This window comes from Paralichthys olivaceus, chromosome 2 (assembly GCF_024713975.1).
Source record: "Paralichthys olivaceus isolate ysfri-2021 chromosome 2, ASM2471397v2, whole genome shotgun sequence".
NCBI lineage: Eukaryota > Metazoa > Chordata > Actinopteri > Pleuronectiformes > Paralichthyidae > Paralichthys > Paralichthys olivaceus.
In genome coordinates this window covers 6,661,454-6,680,176 of record NC_091094.1, presented here as the reverse complement: position 1 = coordinate 6,680,176, position 18,723 = coordinate 6,661,454, and the positions used below count along the sequence as shown (strand labels likewise).

Here is an 18,723-nt window from a genome sequence, read left to right as displayed (position 1 = left end):
AAATTTGGGGTTTGAAAGTACCTCAGGATGTGCTTATTACTGATACATTTTCCAGTAGTCACAGTCACTCAAAATTCTTTTTTACTGGAAATAACAAGACAGAGAAGATTTTTTGTGGGATTTATAACTTTTTTGTAGTTTGGTCAAAATAAGATTCAGTGCATTAATCCAGATTAATAGATAATTTTAAAGTGAATCATTATGGAATCATTCAGAATAATCGCTCGTGCTTTTCTTTACACTAGTTTCAACTCTCCCTTTTCATCAGTATAAACAGAACAAATTCCTACACACGGTGGCTGGTGTGATTTAGATGTTTGTGTAATTTGAAACGTTTTCTGCGGGGGAGGAGAAGGTTGTGGCTTAACATTCGTTTACTGAGATTTTAAAGACAGGCTATATTAGGGTGTGAACTGGCTCCGAGGCAGAAAAGGGGGTGAGGTTTAACCCTGTTGCTTCGTTTCCATTGGTGGAACCAGGGACAAAAACACCTGTATCTGCTGCAGGTAAACAGACTGGCATCAGGCACTGCAGGGATGGACTACTCCGGATGGCTCAACAGCTTTTTTGTGTTTCTGCAGGTTTGTGTTGCGTGCTTTTATGTAAATCATCTGCAAACTCCAAGGAAACAGAAGAGTTTGGGGGTTTATTTAGTTGATTCGTTTCAGTCGCTGGTTCGATTCTTGTGTTTCCAGATTTCCAGATCGTGTATTTCGTAAGTCTCGCTTTTTGATGCAGGTGAGTTGAGGTTGAACTGATATTGTATTACGAGTTCTGTCTCATGTGCAGAATTAAGTCTTGGAGGGGGGAAATGTGTGAGCTGAAGGCTGGTGGTTATGTGAGGGTGAGGCAGTAATAGTGAGTTATGTTTCTATGGGTTTGGTCTCTACATGTTCGACGGCACCCTGTAGTCACCGGGCTCAAAAGACTCCAGATGATGGAAAACAGAGAGAACAGGTCCTGTCTTGTGCAGGGAGAGGCCTGCCTGGCACACCCTTCACACCCTTCACTCATGCATTGAAAGAGACCTGAGCATATGCACCGCTGGAACCCGTCTTTCATGTATTTGTGTCTTTTAACTAATCTGCCACATCTCTTCCCGACAGAAGCTGAGGGAGAGCGTGTCAAAGGGAATTATCCTGCGTCCCAGCGATTCCTCACCAGCGGCAACCAGCGCGCTCGCTGCTCTAATCAGACCATCCATGTATTCTATCCTTCATTCCACCGGAGTCTGTGTAAAGTGCCAATCAGATTTCAGTGGTGTGAAGAGTAAGACACATGGAATTTGTCATCTGGAGGAAAAAAAAGATATAATCACGTTACCTTTAAGCTTTACTTTTAAAATAAAGATGAATGTTGCTCTGTGACAAAACGTATGGACTAAAGTAGTAAACTATCTTTTCATGTCAACCCGGTGTTGTTGAATGCAACAGTTCTACACAAGCACAGACGGAGGACTTGTCCTTACCTGCATTGCGACAGCAGTTGAATACCACTGCACTGATTGCACTTAAGAGTTACTGCAGGATCACAGAGTGCTGCCAGCCCCACTTTATGTCTTTTAGACTGTCACTCACAGACGTTCTTGTGTCCTCACTCCGTCTTTCTGCCCTTGCCTCTCCGAGACGCAGCAATAACTAATCACTCCTAAATCCCCACGTTTCCAAACCCACTGCAAACTCTGCCAAAAGGCTTCTTTTTGTCCCTTAAGTCGTTTTACGACTGCAGCCGAACATTTATTTTGTCAGAGCTGTAATGAGTAATTTTGAATAATGAATTTGTTTTACATCTTTTCCTTTCTAAAATAAAAGCAGTTTTTAACCAACTCTCTGAGGGAAAATTAACCCGTGACATTAGCACAGGACATTTCCCGGATTCTTTTCAAAGCCTTAATTATCTTGAATGGGTCGCTGAAGATCATTTGACAGCAACACTGAGCCCTGAGTGACCCGGCTATAATTCATCCACCCAATTAAGGTGGAAGGAAACATAACGAATAAACAAATGAAGCAAGATGGTGCCAGATAAGCAGAGATTCACACAGAGTAGTGTTAAGTAACAGGGTTGTTATGACAGTTTTTCCCATTAATTATAGTCAGTGAGACAATAGGTTCCCTCCTGCACACAGGCACAACACGTCATACAAAGCTACAGGTGATTACAAGTTATTTTACAATCTGTCGGGAGAGTCTCATAAGGGAAATGTTTTAATACCTAAGAAGAATGAGCATCGTTGTTATGAGCTACATTACAGAATGAAAACATAATTTAACCTGTATAATACAAAGACAGAAGGCTGGACTCAGATTTCAGTCTTCATCATCTCCCCTGCAGCTCCGTGTGTGATCAGCTGTCAGCAGACCCTCACATGGTAGACAGACTCGTGGCTTTCTCTTGAATAGGCTTCTCCTGCGCTACACACCTCAGCTGGCCATTCACCTTCCTGTTGGATGCAATTATGACCACCGGGCTTAGCGCTGCATAGAGTGAGGAGAAGAATATTCGCAGGTCAGAGATCAGTGAGGACTTCATGGTCTGTCTCACAGTGAGAGTGTACACCCAAAGCCCATTATCTACCCCATAGAGGACCACATATAAGGTCACCAGCGTCACCACAGCTTTGGTGGCCCGCCGCTCGGCCCCACCGCTCCCTCCACCTCCTCCTCTGCTGCTGCGCAGTCCTTTCACCTGCTGGCTGTGCTTGTAAAGAAACACCAGGATGATCAGACTGGCAAGAGTCATGAGGGCCATGGGCACCACGTCTCTGCCCACCTGGACTGCCCCGTTGGCCTCTTTGGACAGTTTTGAGGCAAATTGCACGTAACAGAATTGTACATTAATGCTGTGGTTTATCATGGTAGAGTTACTCTTTTTGCCAAAGGAGAAGAGTATGGCTGCCGAGCTCATGCTGGTGTTGAGGAGCCAGAGGAAGAAGAACACACAGCCCAGATAGCGAGCGACCAAGGCACGGGCGGCGGCCCAGCGTGACCCGGGAGGGGCGATGCTCAGGCACTGGTAGGCACTCAGGACAAAGGTGAGCCAGATGGAGAGGGAGCGTGAGGTCCTGTAGATAAAAATCACAGCCTTACAGCCTACATCGCTGAAGACGTCGGCCAGCTCGAAGGAGACCAGGGTCTCCAGCAGACAGCGGACGCCCACCACCAGCAGGTTCATGCAGGCCAGATGTAGGACGATGGCGTCCGCTGGGAGGAGCCTGTTCTCCTGGTGCAGCAGGAGGAGGAATGCCAGGATGACTGCAGTGTTACCCGGGACTCCAATGACAGTGAGGGATAGATAGAGCATCCCACGAACAAAGACTTCTGATGACATTCCTGCAGGGACAGAAAGAAGGAAAAAAAAAAAGATTAAATCAATAAATATAATTTCACACAGTGGAGCACCACAGACACAAGGGCCAACAATCCCCTTAAATTCAACCAAGCTGAAATCTCACACATTTATAAATACAAGTTCCCTAAATGTGCCTACATTTTTTTAATCAAGATTCAAGAATTATTCTTGGTGAAAATGTTGAAAAAACATCAATAATAAATGCAAAAATTACTATGGGTATAGTTGTATATATACAGTATATATATATACATATATATATATATATATATATATATATATATATATTGTAATAATAGTAAATATACAGAGAGTTAATAAAAAAATGTACAGAGGCAAATGTGTGAAACTATGATGCAACATACAAATCTAGGCCTTTACTACCACCTCTGGTATAGTGCAGTCAAGCTATCATTTGTTATGTTCTTTGAATATTCAATAATACATCACATTCAATAAGAAACATCACAAACTCACCTACTGTCGAGAGGTCTGTTCTGGACCTTGTCCCCGATCCCTCTCTCCTGAAGCTGTCGACTTGTTTGTGTTCTTATACCTGCAAACAGGTAACGGCTGTTGGATCTGCTTTGTACGGTCCATTGACTTCTCTTCCCTCAGCCTCCAATTACTGGAGATCAATTCAGATGACTGCCTCTGTCCCCTTGCTTGGTTTCACACAGAGAAACAACACAGAGAAAGCTGTGTTTGGATTTACTGACAGGGAGACACATAGATCTAACCGGAGGACGGAGAAAAAGGTGTTAATTAAAGGATGATATCAATTAGCTTCATGTTTATTTCCCAAAAAGAGATTAAAGCCATTTTTCAGTGTCACTGTTTTACCAAGTGGAGACTATTAAATAGTTTTTTTTTGTCTAATTAAGTACTAAAGTTTTTTTTTATTTCTGAAATCAATTTTCAAAGCTACACCACCCATTAAAGAGAGCGACTCGTCAGATACCAACACCACAGTGTCCTCCAGTGGAGAAATCTGACACACAGTAAAACACAGAGGACGTTCTGCTCAGCCTCTGTGATCGATCACCTGCAGTTTCATCGGTAGAGCCTGACAGAGCATCCAATTTATGATTACGTAATTCATCCGAAGCAATGAAAGTCCTTAAAATGGAAATAAAGCTAAACCATGAGGATGTTGTAAGGGCGAATCAGTGTGGGTGGGCCCACAGCTGGGACTCTGTAATGAATATTAAGACCATGTCTCACAGGAGCACGGCGAGACATGTCCTCCACTGAAATTAACAACAACCTCTTTGATAATTCCACAATATGACCATAATGAGATTAGCTGCATGTACAATAGGCTGATCAGACTGAGCACCGTTGGTACTGATAGTGACGCTGGTTTGGTTACCACTTATCTTGTATTTTCACATTTGTAATTAAAATGTTTGTTTTACATAAAGATGCATCGGTTTTATATTTCTGTTGCGTTTAGTGTGATTTGGTTTTACTTGTTGTGACGACCTCCTCAGAGGTTATGTTTTCACAACCTCAGTTCCTTTGTTTCTTTGTGTTTCAGCAGGATTACCCAAAAACTACTGAACCTGTTCCTGCAAAACTTGGTGGAAGGATTGGAAAGTGCTTAAGAAAGAACCCATTAACTTTGGTGCTGATCTGAATAAAAGTGGATCCATTTTTAACGCTGTTGTTTTCAAAACCCACACAGGGAATATTTCATGGATCTTTATAAAACATATCAGGTACATTGAGGAGACTGACGTCTATGTGTGTGTGCAGTTTGATGCAGCTTGAGTGAATGTGAGGGGATGGTTGGGCCTTGACGGAGGTATGCGCTCTACTGAGTGCGATTCTGATTTATTAAGTGGATATATGACCTTTAGTTCAGAAGAGGGATCACTCTGCTGCTCTTCTTAGGTTGTTTTTTTTTCCCTTGTACAAATCAATGGTTTAAGGACATGGGCTACATAAAGATTGTGATTTGACATTTTTCTGCTGTATAAGTGAAACCGACCTGACTTGTCTCGATGACTTCACTGTACGTTTATCATATTTTCTTTAAAGAACAGAGAAAGCAGGATGTGCAGACAGGTTCCTTGTCTCTGTAGACTTGATGTCAAAGACCAAAGGAATGAAGGTGCATGTTTTGTTTCCATTGAGCTTCGTGAATGAAGCTGTTATTTTGTCTTCCTCCCACAGTCCAAAAACATGCAGATTGGTGTTAGGTTAACTGGAGACTCTAAACTGACTCTAACTGCGTGATGGGTGTCTCTATGTTGGCCCTGCGATGTGCTGGCGACCTGTCCTGAGTGCACTCTGCCTCCTGGAAAAAAGAATAAGTTGTTTAGATACTGGATGGATAAGTTGACTCAGAGTTTAAAGTGAACATAGCACAGACACGTTTTGCCCTCCTCCTCCACTCAAATACAGATAAAGAGAGTGAGACCTGTCAGCGTCAGAGCGAGCGAGAGCGAGCGTCTGCTGAGCCAAAAGCTTCTTAAATCACATATTTTGCTGTGGGACAGCTTAACTGGCACAGTGAGAAGCGAACTGAATATTCTCTCCTCACCAGCCGGAGACGTTGCCCTGTTCAGCATATTTAAAGTCGCAAAAGGTTAAAAAGTAAAGTTTCTCTGAGCTCATTTAAGTTGCATATAAAATTGAATAAAGTGGTTGTAGTGTCCTAATGTAAGATAATTATCATTATAATTATAGTTAATGGTTATTTTGATTTAATAAGTTATTGAAAATATATAAATTAAATTAGTGTAATGTGGTGGAAAACTATGTACATCCTCCATAAGTAATAAACCACAAACAAACAAAATGAATAGAATCCCGAGGGGGAAGTCTCATTTAAGAATCTTGCAGCACATTGTACATGATGACTTCCCCTGAGCTGGACATGCTTGAACTTGCCATTTTAATGAGCTCTCTTAACATGTAAACATGTTAAAAACACACAGGGAAATAACATGTCTCATGATGCTTGCTTCAAAGGATTATTATTAGGAGAAAACACACTTCTCAAACACTAACGCACCCGCTCACAAGCTGAGTTTTGCCAAAAAATTGATGATAACTGACCAATAGTTCGATTTTTCATGTACATGTTACAAAAATCAGTTAGAGCACACGTCAGCAGAGAGAGAAGAACATTAATGAATAATAGCTGCTCGTCCCTGTGCCCCCAATTAGTGCAGACACGTTTTGTTATATTGCTAATTGTCTCGCTCCTCTGTGTCTGTTAACACGCTCCCAGGACATGGGGGAGGCAGGGAGCGTGCACCGAAACACCAGCTGTGCATGTAAAAGCCTCTTGATGACTCATTCAAGGCATCATCAGGCTCATTGTGCATCAATATTAACTTCACACTGTCGTCTCCGTAGGGGTTGTTTAACTCTTTTTTTTATTTATTTTTTTTATGTAACTCCTCGATGGAATACTATAATAAAATTTCAGAAGATTGATGTGTTGTTTCTGTGTCCGAAGAAATTTAACAACTGGATGAAGTTTAGAGTTCACTTAGTTTTTTGTATCATCTCAGTAACTTTTTACGACTATGCCGTTTTGTTTTTTTTTTTAAACATTGAAAACTAATGTGAAATGCTGCGATGATGTCATGAGCGTCATCGATCATATTCAAAAAAGAGGGCGATCTGCAAACTCACGCCACATTTGTTTGAAAGTTTCACGTCACACTGACTCTAAACCAGAAAAACTTTCTAATTTACTATATCTATTAAGCTGGTCCCTCGAGTGTAACATAGTTTCTCCCTTGAAATAAAACGGAATATTTTCAAGTTAATTAGGATGTCACATTAAAACTTAAAGGTTGGTTCACTTTTTAAGAAACTGTTGCTTTCTGTAATAATTTCTCCTGCTCACACTGGTCCTTAAAATGTCTCATCACGTTTCCAGTGTTTGGTTTGAAGATTATTCCAGATTAAGGGATGAAATCTGTTGATTCACCTCCTGCACATGTACGGTTCTCTCATCTTAAAGTTGTAACAGTATGTGTGTATATATATATATATATATATATATATATATATATATATTTATCATGTTTTATTATTCTGTTGCTTAAGGGTTTAAAACCATATAAAGTGTTAATCACAGAATGTTTCCAGAGGAGGTGATGGAGGAAAACCTCCACACTCTTTGTCCCGTGCAAAAACTAATGTTCCTAAGGTTTTCTTAGGTTCAGCATCCTGAGTTCATCAAATCAAGTCATTCTCAGTATTTGTGTTCCAAACCATCTGTTGCAGCTCAGCACAGAATCATTGTCAAGGAAACACAAAGAGGGAATTTCATAATTTAACGGCTGTAACTCTAGAAGACCTGAAGTGATTTATTTAACGCAGACGGCTGGAGCCTCACATCCCACTAAAATATAATATGAGGCTGTTTATATTTATTTGCCATCGAATGAACTTTGGAGAATATGAACAGAACAAGGGCTGCAGATTTTATCCCCCATCATCTATTGATCGGTAAGCAGGAGGGATGATTGCAGCATGCACAAAGGTTTCTATTGAATATGTGTGCACCTGATTATTGTTTTATTGGTTTAAGTCAGACTTGAAATTATTTTGGGTGTATCCTGCACTGGTATAATTCCCTGGCAGCTCTTGCCCTCTGAGACCATCTCAGATTTAATGTGTTATTTTAATTTGCCAAACTGGGCTGAACTCTGCAATGTTGGCCAATGATCTCAAGGGGCAGCGCAGACTATAAATCGTAATTACTCAGGGTATCAAACAGGTAACGCAGAACAGGCTTTACTTTTCTTCTGCAACTTCAGGTGAGCATCATTTTCACTGTTTGAACATCTTGTTCCATTAAGATTTTCATGTGACCAACTTGAGGATCTTCTTGCAGCCTGTTTGTAACAGATTTGATTCTCTGTCTTCTTTATCGATCACGACCGCTGCAGGCCTGTGATGTCATGGATCTGTGTGTGACCATCAAAGGGGTCTCCTTCCTCTTGCAAACAGGTATGGGCATCTTGGGGAACGCCGTGGTGCTGCTGGCTTACAGCCACATCATTTACACGGAACCCAAGCTCCTTCCCGTGGACATGATCCTGTGCCACCTGGCCTTTGCCAACCTGATGCTGCTGCTGACCCGCTGCGTCCCTCAGACCATGACCGTGTTCGGGCTGAGGGATCTGCTGAATGACGGCAGCTGTAAGGTGGTGATCTACGCCTACCGCATCGGACGGGCTCTGTCGGTCTGCATCACCTGCATGCTCAGTGTGTTCCAGGCAGTCACCATTGCCCCCGCTGGGCCCCGTTTGTCCAGGTTAAAGCCTGCACTCCCCTCCCTGGTCCTCCCAACCTTTGCAGGGCTGTGGCTCCTCAACATGGCCATATGCATCGCAGCCCCGTTCTTCTCTATGGCGCCACGTAACGGCACTGTCCCCGCCTTTACCCTCAACCTGGGCTTCTGTCATGTGGACTTTAGAGACAACCTGTCCTACGTGATCAACGGGGTGGCTGTCTCTTTGAGGGATTTTGCGTTTGTCGCCCTGATGTTGGGCTCCAGCGGCTACATCCTGGTGCTTCTCCATCGCCACAGCCACCAGGTGAGAGGGATCCGTCGTTCTCAGGGCGGTGGAGCAGAGACCAGAGCGGCCAAGACAGTGATCACCCTGGTGGTTCTGTACGTGGTCTTCTTCGGGATTGATAACGTGATCTGGATCTACATGCTGACGGTGGCCAAGGTGTCGCCGGTGGTGGCTGACATGAGGGTGTTCTTCTCCTCCTGCTACGCCTCTCTCAGCCCCTACTTCATCATGTCTTCCAACAAGAAGGTCAAGGCCAAGATCATGTGTGCGTCTGAGCAGGAGCAGCCATCAGCGGACACTCAGGAGTCCAATGACAAATGACTCCACTTCTCTGTCCTGACAGGCTGTTGACGCACCTGCAGGACAGCAGCTGAGTTGTTCTCTCAGACGTTATCATTTTGAACACTGGTGCACAGATGACTGTCATTTAGCTGAGCGCTGGACCTTTTAGAAAGTAACAGAGAGAAGTGTCTGCAGTGCTGTCATCTCTTGAGTGTATATTTTCATCTGAATCGTAAATTCACAGGTGTCTGAAGTCTCTGTAGTTTGTGGTCTATTTGGAAGGCAGCAAAGAAACACATAATTCTAAACATCAAGCGACGAAGCCAACATCATCTTGTTCCAGCTTCTTAGTTGTGAGGAACTGTTGCTTTTCTTTGTCTTTATTTGTGACAGTATGATTGTGTTTGAAATTGCAAAATGCTATATGGGAAAAGATATAAAAGTACTGACCTGTCCCTGTGATTGTTTCAATTATGTGGGTTTAAATGTCTCAAGAATCTTTTTTATGTTGTACAATGTCCGTAACTTTGAAAGTCTGGTACAGTTATTTTGAAATCTTAAAATTTGACTGTTAAACATAAATTAAAATATCAGGATTTGGAATTTGTCCATCTGCAATACATTCCTGAGAAGAAGGACATTTTTCAAGGTAATTCAGGCAGTTAAGTGGGGAGCAAAAGAAATTCAATGCAACAATGACCACGTGAAGGCAAAACTTTTTTCTTGATGATACATTTTATTATATGTACATATATATATATACATGTATTTATTTATACTATTTATAAAGCACGTTTTCATCTTGAAGAAGGGATCAAATTCATCCATGAAACCTTGTAGTAGAACACAAATGTTGGAACATGACAGCACTGAGTCCACACACTGATAATTGGATGCACAGGTGAAATTCAAATAAAGGGTTTAGCCAGTGCAATGAAATAATAAAAGAAAATCTCACATTGAGTGAATATATAATATGCTATATAAAAAATTACATAAAAAATAATATAACATAAATTATAAGAAAGAGAATCTACATTTATAAAGCAAAACATTTATACGGGATGGATGAAATTAATTAAAACGATTAAAATGTTATATTAAATTTACTAATAAAGACAAAATAATAAGTTAAATAACTTTCTATTATTTTAATGTCTTTCTATTGCTGCGCTCTGATTGGTTGAATAAGGCTTGTGGGTATTTTTTTGCTCCGGGATCAGCCTGTCAGGCGGCACCTTCCATCTGCTGTAACACATTTACATCACATAAATCAGTGGTCGAGTTAAAATGTGAACTTTTGACTCAATCAAGATCTTAAACATTTATCTTGTGATAATCTAGCCGGCACTAAATGATGAAGTCCCGCCTGAGAGACCAAACTCAGGGACGACGACGACCCTTCTTCAGCACAACAAACCCCGGAAATGAAAAGCGGAAAAACGAGTTTCACAACAGTGAAGTTGGAGAAGTGAAGTAAATGAGGAGTAAACGTGTCTGTGAACAACAACAGACACAGGGAGGAGAAAGCTTTCTAATGTAATGTTGAGGCTGCTCGTCTCTAGTGAGGTCGGGACGCGGTGGTTGAGGTAAAGCTCTCAGTTAGCGGTTAGCTCAGTGTGCTAACAGCTGGAGCTCTCCTCAGTCTGAAGTGTTTACAGACACGTTTGTGATGATTCTAGTTTCCTCTAGTTTCTGCTGAATCCACGAGAGTCGTTGTGTCTCAGGTGAGTGTTTGTTTGGTTGCTAACGGGAGGCTACTGTTAGCTAACTTCGTTGTTTACTTGAACGTTGTTTACAGATGCTCCGAACCTGAGTTTCGAGCTTCGTGCTCGGTGTCCTCTGGTGATCGTTGCTCTCTGTGTCAGGGTCGATGTGTCGGAGCCGCTGCCGAGTTTGATGAACGATCCAGGAGTGAAGCCCGGTTCCTCTGCCGCCTCTGCCCGAGGACCCGTGTGACATGACCTGACTCTGGGTTCACTGCTCCAGACCAGAATGGCCAGAATCGCCTGGTACCAAGAGAAGGTAACAGCGACACGAGCACAGCACGTTTAAATCTAACCAGCAAACCAAGCAATCCAATATTAAACATAAAGAATCTCATTTTTCTTAATAAACACGTTCAACTATATAATAAAATATATAATAAACACATGAATATATGCAAAAAACATTGGATACATATTGTTTAGTATTTTGTACATGTTCTTGTATAGTGTTTATTTAATGTGAGTTTGTATATTTGGAATTTATGTAAAATCACAAAATTGCATCATTTATTTTACTGTGAGAGCGAAATATTTATAACAATAAAAAGTATTTGGTGAAGAGATGTTGGATGTTTCAAGGCCCCATGAATTTTATACGCGTTTTACATTAACTTTTAATTCACGATTTAAACTGGAAGAACTTGTGAAGCTGGTCAGTCAGCGTGAAATGAAGCATTTACAAAATCATTCAAACCCTTTGCTGACAGACTTTACATTTAAACCTTTGTATGGTCCTTCAGTGAGCATGGAATAACCTAATTTGACTGATTTATTTTTGTTGTTGTTACAGATCGGTGCCTACGATCAACAAGTCTGGGAGAAATCTCTCGAGAAAGCAGATCTAAATGTGAGAAGCCTACAAATTAAATGAATAATTAGTGATTGGATTTATTTATATATGAATTATCACTAAATTGAAGTGTCCCTTACCATCATATAGGGTTTAGACCGCAAACCAAAGAAGACCTGTTTCATCAAACCAGACCTCATTGATGTTGATTTAGTACGAGGTGAGAAAAGATTTTTATGTTGTTGTTACTTACTGAACCTGCACCGCTCTGCTCACCTACGTAGTCGTGTGTTCCTCTAGCTTGAACTCTTAATTCCCTTGCAGTAGGCTGTGAATATACAAAAATGTGATTGTCTAGTGTTTGGTGAGAAATATATGTAATTATCCTCAGGATCCACATTCAGCAAAGCCAAACCAGAGAGTCCGTGGACGGCGTTGACTCGAAAAGGACTGGTCAGAGTGCTGCTGTTCCCCTTCTTCTTCCAGTGGTGGATCCAGGTGACCTCCAGGTCCATCTCCTCATGTATCCTTGTCCTCTACTTCATGCAAGGTTAGAATCACTCTGATCAGTCACATTCATATTTGGGCTGTGATTTTATTGAAAAAATGCTGTTAATCTGATTATTAAAGAGTTAAAGTAATATACTACTCATTGTACTGTGTTTTTCTGTCTTGTAAAAATCAATAATGTCATCTCAGCTCCAGAACCGACTGATTTATTGGCTGATAAAAACAAATCTGCCAATATGAGCCTTTTCATTGACTTATGGTGTCTGTCTTTATGTTTTCTGATATGAAAACATCTAATTTACAGACTTTATACACAAAAGTGACTTTTTTAAAAGACAAAGTCCAACTCTGACATTTATAAAATATTAAACTTGAACCTCTAGAAATCCACTGTTATTTAAATCTATTGCCACAGCCGAAATTCAGTGTCTGCATTTGTTGCCCAGTTAAACCTTAGCAGCAGAAAGATCTCATTAGTGAGCATTCTGTTGTAATGTCTCCCCTAGGAGACCATTTTGTTTATTGTTTCCAAATGCTTTGCTCCCCTCAGTGGCAGCGGTGGTGCTGTACTTGGAGGTCCCCGGGGCGAGTGCCAGCGAGGTGTTTGGACCCATTTGTCTGATGCTGCTGCTGGGCACTGTGCACTGCCAGATTGTGTCGACTGAGTCCAGCCGGTGGCCCTCGGGCAGTCCAGCTGCCAGCAGCACCACCAGCCCTGTGCGCAGAAGGAGGTGATTTCCTCATTGTTAGGCACTGCACACTCTCACCTCTCGGCATAAACCTACACATTATGCAGACAGATAGACCCAAAGACTCTACCTGGCTGAGGCATGCTCTCACTCCTGTGGTTTATTACTGCATCTGCTCTATTGACCACCTCTTGTCTTAGAATGTTTTTTTTGTTCTGTCTCCATTAGGCCGAAGAAAAGCAGAGGGCTGAAAAAATCAGAAGAAAAGAACAACAGAGCGGACACACAGCAGGGGCCCTGGTCGTGTGAAGAAAGCCAACGTTTATACGGAAATGAGGAGAGAAGGGTACTGTCAATATTCTCTCTATTCAATCTTTAGTCAACAAACTGGAGAAGGATAGAGGATTCTCATTCTCATCTGTGCACACAATCTTCAGAATTAAAAAACAGCAATCAATAACTACCGGTTGTCTGTATTGGAAAAGTAGTCCCAGCTAAAATGTAAGCAGTAGATGCTGAACACGTTTAATTTCCTCCTATGTATTATTTGGTGAAAGGCAGGTTTATTCTTCCCATCTCAACATTGTCAGATTAAGCAAACAAAACATTAATGATGTAAATGAACGCCTGCGTGATCACTGCAATTCATGACTCTCCTCAACCACGACTAGAGATTCTAATCAATAGTAGAACCCTCGTTAGTGTAGAATTTACTCCTGGGTAATTGCATTCAAATGTATTTGATTGTTGGATGGGGTTGTTATGTTGTTTATCTACGTACAGGATGGATTTCAGAGTTACTGCAGTTTTTAAAACTAAAAAAATAATATCGTACCTTCTGATGCATTCAAAGAAAAATAAACACCAACAGATGAAATGAGAATAACACAACGAAACGAGAGCGATAAAATATCTGATATTATATAAATAAATAAGAAGAATTAGTCGCTGTGAAGAGTAGCCAAGAGGAGCATTTACTGTAAGAACAATTTTAAAGATTTAAAAGAAGTTGTGAAGCACGATTTGTTGTTATCATCATTATAAAATGTGTTTCTACCACAGGCATGATGCTTAATTTATTCTTTTAAATTATAAACCAATGCATCAAAAATAAAACAAGAAAATGTAATTTGTATTTTATGCATTTGTGTCTTGGAGTACATTTGTTTGTGTCTTCATGTTCTCTTGCAGAACAATAGAAAGTCTGGATTTGGGGCGTCTGATGAGTTCTCCAGTGAGGAGGAGGAGGAGGGGATACAACCTGCAGAAAAGATTCATGCTCCAGCTCATCAAGAGCGACACCCTGCTACTGCACTTGTGTCTTCTGTTAGAAAGAGAAAGCTGAAGTCCAACCCCAGACCTCAGGTAAACTTATCATTTCACTGTATGTCAATGAAAGTCGAGGTACAGGTGCAAGTTTTATGTTCGATGTACAACAAGACTTAAATTCATTTTTTTATTATATAAAACAATTGAAAAAAGCATTATGTAGCAGGAAGGGACTGGAGCCTCCATTAAGGCGAAGCCTCGAGAGGTTGAGCGTCTCAGGCCGAGCGTGGGCCTTCGTCCTGCCTCTGACACCGACGACACTTTGTGGGAGGAGCTTCTCCAAGACCCTGACTCTGTCACCACAGGTAGCAGTGACAGTGAGGGGAACGGGAGGTACAACGCCGGCCTGGCACTCCCACAAACCACCACTCTGAGCAGTGACGATGACAGCCTGCAGCAGGGAATCACCGGAGTAAGTCAATATCTTTCAATTGATTAATCAAGTAATAATTTTTCCTGCCAAATCCAAGATACATACATACAAACATTTTTTGCAACTCAATTTAGCTCAAGTAAAAAAACTCACCCTGTACATAAAGTACATACATGCGTGCATACATACACTACATATTGTACATACATTAATAGTTTTGCTCGTTAGGAACCGTCTGTTAACAGGATGTTATCTGTTGTGTTCTTGTTTTAGAGCCAGATGTCCTGGCTTCAGGCCTGTCATCCATCCAAGGACCGTGTCAGTGCCATAATATGGGAGCAGGGCGAGTGTAAGAAAGCAGACATGTCTGTGTTGGAGATCAGTGGGATCATCCTCACACGGGTAAACATTTTCCTCTTTTTTTCGATTTAAAACAACAGTGGAAGGTCAAGAAAAACTTAGCTGCTGCAGATTTTTATCAGAAAAGAACTGTTGCATAACAACATGTCTCCTGTTTCTGTCTCCTGTAAACAGGTGAAGTTGGTGGAGCAGGGTATGGGTTACCTTGTCTTCGGTGGCCTCATGACTGCCACACTGGCACTGCTTCCAGTCGCCTTCCACTTGGCTCAGCATCTGGACATGTCAAGGCTTGGCTCCCTGTCTCTGACAGAACTGGCACAAACGGTGGTCGGGCAGCCTGATGTCCAGGCCTACGCCTTTTTCTTCATCACGACAGTGCAAAGAGTCTGCCTCACCGGACTGTTCTTCTTCATGATGTGTGTGGCGGAGAGAACGTACAAACAGGTGAGTGGTCACTTTGTTTTGTCTGAAGAAATCCACTGTGCTGTATTTCCAGTTCTGTCCATCCTCTGGGGCTTTTGTAATAAAGCTGTAACAATAGTAATCTGAGGTTTTACCACCTTATCATTATACTGCTCTTCATTTAAACAACTTCAATTTGAACTCATTCAACCTGACGACAAGCTCTTCACCTCAAGAGTCATATAAGTCCTCACACTTGGAGGTTTTCAATAGTGTCATAGTCTTTATAGTCTGTCTCCATGGTTACATTCAATAGCGCAAACAGGACATTGTGATATCTATTCTGTCACTCCCCTGTTAAGAAATACAGACTCCATGGTGTCGTTATACTTTCTACTTACATTATCCTAAAGTATCATGAGAGCTGCAGTTCCAAATAATCAGACACAAGAAGGAGCGACAACATCCTTTAATACTGTCAATTCATAGACAGATATGTTTCTGTGATTAAACAAACTAACTGCTTACTTTAAAAATATCAATATAAGAGTATATGAATCTGCTAAAAGCCTCAGGATTCTAAAGGTTAATCCCTGATCATTTGTTTTGTTGTGGCTGAGTGTACCTTTTTAAATTATTGCATTTAGTCCAGATTGTGTCAAACACGTTGACGTTGATCCGTCTTTTTATGTGCTCATGCTTCCCTCTAGTGGCATTTAGTAGGTAGTGTCTCCAGACGACACGATTGCCTACTTTCCTCTTTTGCAGGACTGTGAAATTATGTCTTGTGCTCACTTGTTTTTCCACATTTTTCCCAACAGAGACTTGTATTTGCCAAGTACTTCAGCCACCTCACGTCAGCTCGCAAGGCCAAGAAATCTGAGATTCCTCATTTCAGGCTGAAGAAAGTCCAGAACATAAAGATGTGGTTGTCTCTTCGCTCTTTTCTCAGGGTTTGTTTGCTCCTATTCTTTTGTGACTCTTAATTGTTTTACCACTAGAGTGCACTGACTGGCCTTTGTTTCTAATGGTGCATCACTGAGTTACTTGTTCTTTGCAGAGACGAGGGCCGCAGCGCTCTGTTGATGTCATCGTCTCCACCATCTTCCTCTTAGCGCTTTCAATTTCATTCATCATTTGTGCCCAGGTCAGTGGATATGTATGCACACATTTAATAATACTGTGCAACTAGTGTGAGTCACATTGGGACAAAGTTCTGATACAAAATATTTGATATGCTCTGCAAACCTATTACAACGTTCTGGGGACTACAAATAAAAACTGTGCTTTTGCTCTTGTTCAGCTCCTGCACAGCCACAAAACTTTCCTGGAGTCTCAAACAAACTGGGAGCTGATGGTGTGGGGCTCCTCCCTCATCCTCTTTCTGCTGCGGCTGGCCACGCTGGGCTCAGAGACCAATTGCAAATACAGCAACTCCTCAGTGCTGCTCACCGAGCAGGTAAAGAGCCGAGGCTGCAGAACATATGGAGTTACAGGTTATATCGGCTTTATGAGTGACACTCTGATGAGTCAGCTGATTCATTATTAATATCAAAGTGTGGGTCACTGCCGGGTTAAATAAAATACCAGATCTATCTCAAACAGTTTACAGATTGAATATAAAACTCTTCTTGGTTTCAGATCAACTTGTATCTCAAGATGGAGAAAAAGCCCAACAAGAAAGAAGAGCTCAATATCGTGAACAATGTTTTGAAACTAGCTACAAAGCTGATGAAGGTGAGTTTGTTCAGTTTAGCAGCCTGAATATACAGTTGAATATTTAATTGTCCCATTCAACAAAATGTCTGATCTTTATACTTGACTGAACACCACAGATGAACTTACAACAAGCGCAGTAAAGTTAGCAAAACTTTTCAAAAAGTTGCGTTTCTAGTTATCCTTGACAACTAAGTAGTTAATTTTGAAAAGCGAGAAAATGACGATACAATATGACAAATATGAACGATTTCTCAAAAAGTAAGAATCATGTTGATGCCTGATAGAAAATGGTTTGTTCTCAGTTTGAGCCCCACTAGGGACCTTTGGTTCTTTTTTCTTTTCCTGTTCTGTTTGTGACCTCAGATTAATGTTATCCCTGTTTCTCTTCATCAGGAGCTGGATACTCCGTTCAGACTTCTGGGTCTGACAGTGAACCCTCTGATCTATAACATCACTAGAGTGGTCATCCTGTCCGCTGTGTCTGCTGTGGTCAGCGACCTGCTCGGCTTCAACATCAGAGTGAGTGGGCTCTTTCCTTTAAATGTTAAAACAGCAGCTCCTTGGTTTCTGTGATAACGGTTCGAAATGACACAACAAACAGGATGAATGTTCACTTTTCACACTATGAAGAAAACGGTTACCTCAGACTAAGAACATGAGTATTGATTGGAGGCTCAGACTTATGATATCTTGGCCTCAGTTGCTTCAATCTATACATTTTTCATGACACTTGTCTTGTTAATGCACATTTGTGGGGTGATTTGCTGTTGGAGTGACTTGTTCTGTATAATGTCTCTGAAGTGACCGTAAATTTCTTTCTCTAACAAAAGTGTTTGTCTCATTTACAGCTGTGGAAAATTAAGCCTTAATGTGAAAACGGCAAACCACTAAAAGTGGGACACTGGAGACCAGAGCTCTTTGTCTGCTGCTCAGACAGTCTCAGCTACGAAAAGCGTGCAAACCTACTGACAATATATTCATCGTCTGTGCCTTCCAACTCCGATGTGTGTGAGTTTCATCAGTTCACAAGCCTGAGACGCTCTGACAATCGCTCACACAGTCACTGGCTCCTAACCTGGTGTTTCACCCGGCCAGTCCACTAACCGGCTGCCTGACCTTTGACCCTTGAATGTTCCTCAGTCGAGCTCTGGCGTCACTTCAGGCTTCTGTTGCATCTAAATTTCCAAGTATGTTTTGTACAGATGTGTGGGATGTAAATAATTAATTACAGATATTAATGTGGATAGTTTATTCATCAGTATAATAATATAATTAACTTTAAAACAAGCTGTGTGCTTTCTAAACTTTCATTGGAATCAGCTTTGATTTTAACCTTTTGTACTTGAGAAAATATTGTGACTGTAAGTAGAGTTTATTTATTTGGGGTTTCTGTTTTAGCGCGTACACTTGTACTGGTACCTGTAAGTCAGACTCTGTGACCACTATCTGCCTTTTGTATTGAGGACCATTGTTGAACAAAATAACTATGCAAAGAGGGTTAAGGAATTCTTTTCTAGAATTGAATAAAATGTTTTTCATCCATGGAAGCTGGCGTCAGGTTTTCATTGTTTGTGCTCCAGGCAATTATACTTGGGGC

General features: G+C 41.3%; 3 protein-coding genes across 6 annotated transcripts; 2 read left to right on the top strand and 1 right to left on the bottom strand.

The window, feature by feature from the left end:
* Positions 1 to 555: 555 nt before the first annotated feature.
* On the bottom strand, positions 556 to 4,988 carry ora2 (olfactory receptor class A related 2). Its single transcript, XM_069533342.1, has one exon. It carries the CDS (start codon positions 3,328 to 3,330, stop codon positions 2,365 to 2,367), a length of 966 nt encoding a protein of 321 aa, XP_069389443.1. The 5' UTR covers positions 3,331 to 4,988; the 3' UTR covers positions 556 to 2,364.
* Positions 4,989 to 8,282: 3,294 nt separating this feature from the next.
* LOC109635457 (olfactory receptor class A-like protein 1) lies at positions 8,283 to 9,330 on the top strand. Its single transcript, XM_020096621.2, has one exon. The coding sequence runs from the start codon at positions 8,283 to 8,285 to the stop codon at positions 9,222 to 9,224; it is 942 nt and encodes a 313-aa protein (XP_019952180.1). The 3' UTR covers positions 9,225 to 9,330.
* Positions 9,331 to 10,561: 1,231 nt separating this feature from the next.
* On the top strand, positions 10,562 to 18,673 carry phtf1 (putative homeodomain transcription factor 1). 4 transcript variants are annotated; one of them, XM_069533306.1, is made up of 17 exons: positions 10,562 to 10,912; positions 11,054 to 11,210; positions 11,745 to 11,801; positions 11,895 to 11,964; positions 12,136 to 12,294; positions 12,805 to 12,985; positions 13,172 to 13,289; positions 14,135 to 14,308; positions 14,439 to 14,684; positions 14,919 to 15,047; positions 15,180 to 15,449; positions 16,229 to 16,360; positions 16,468 to 16,554; positions 16,711 to 16,866; positions 17,049 to 17,144; positions 17,520 to 17,645; positions 17,975 to 18,673. In XM_069533306.1, exons 2-17 carry the CDS (start codon positions 11,181 to 11,183, stop codon positions 17,993 to 17,995), a joined length of 2,052 nt encoding a protein of 683 aa, XP_069389407.1. In that variant the 5' UTR covers positions 10,562 to 10,912; positions 11,054 to 11,180; the 3' UTR covers positions 17,996 to 18,673. The 4 variants fall into 4 exon arrangements, with proteins under 4 accessions (XP_069389407.1, XP_069389397.1, XP_069389410.1 ...); XM_069533296.1 differs by having other exon boundaries at positions 14,436 to 14,684; XM_069533309.1 differs by having other exon boundaries at positions 10,594 to 10,912; positions 10,987 to 11,210.
* The last annotated feature ends 50 nt before the right edge of the window (positions 18,674 to 18,723 follow it).

Excerpts from the sequence above, each read along its gene's own strand:
- ora2 (XM_069533342.1), bottom strand. The coding sequence starts at position 3,330 with ATGTCATCAGAAGTCTTTGTTCGTGGGATGCTCTATCTATCCCTCACT.
- LOC109635457 (XM_020096621.2), top strand. The coding sequence starts at position 8,283 with ATGGATCTGTGTGTGACCATCAAAGGGGTCTCCTTCCTCTTGCAAACA.
- phtf1 (XM_069533296.1), top strand. The coding sequence starts at position 11,181 with ATGGCCAGAATCGCCTGGTACCAAGAGAAG. Across the intron at positions 12,295-12,804 it reads TGTCCTCTACTTCATGCAAG|TGGCAGCGGTGGTGCTGTAC; the intron begins GTTAGAATCACT and ends TGCTCCCCTCAG. Across the intron at positions 15,450-16,228 it reads CGGAGAGAACGTACAAACAG|AGACTTGTATTTGCCAAGTA; the intron begins GTGAGTGGTCAC and ends TTTTCCCAACAG.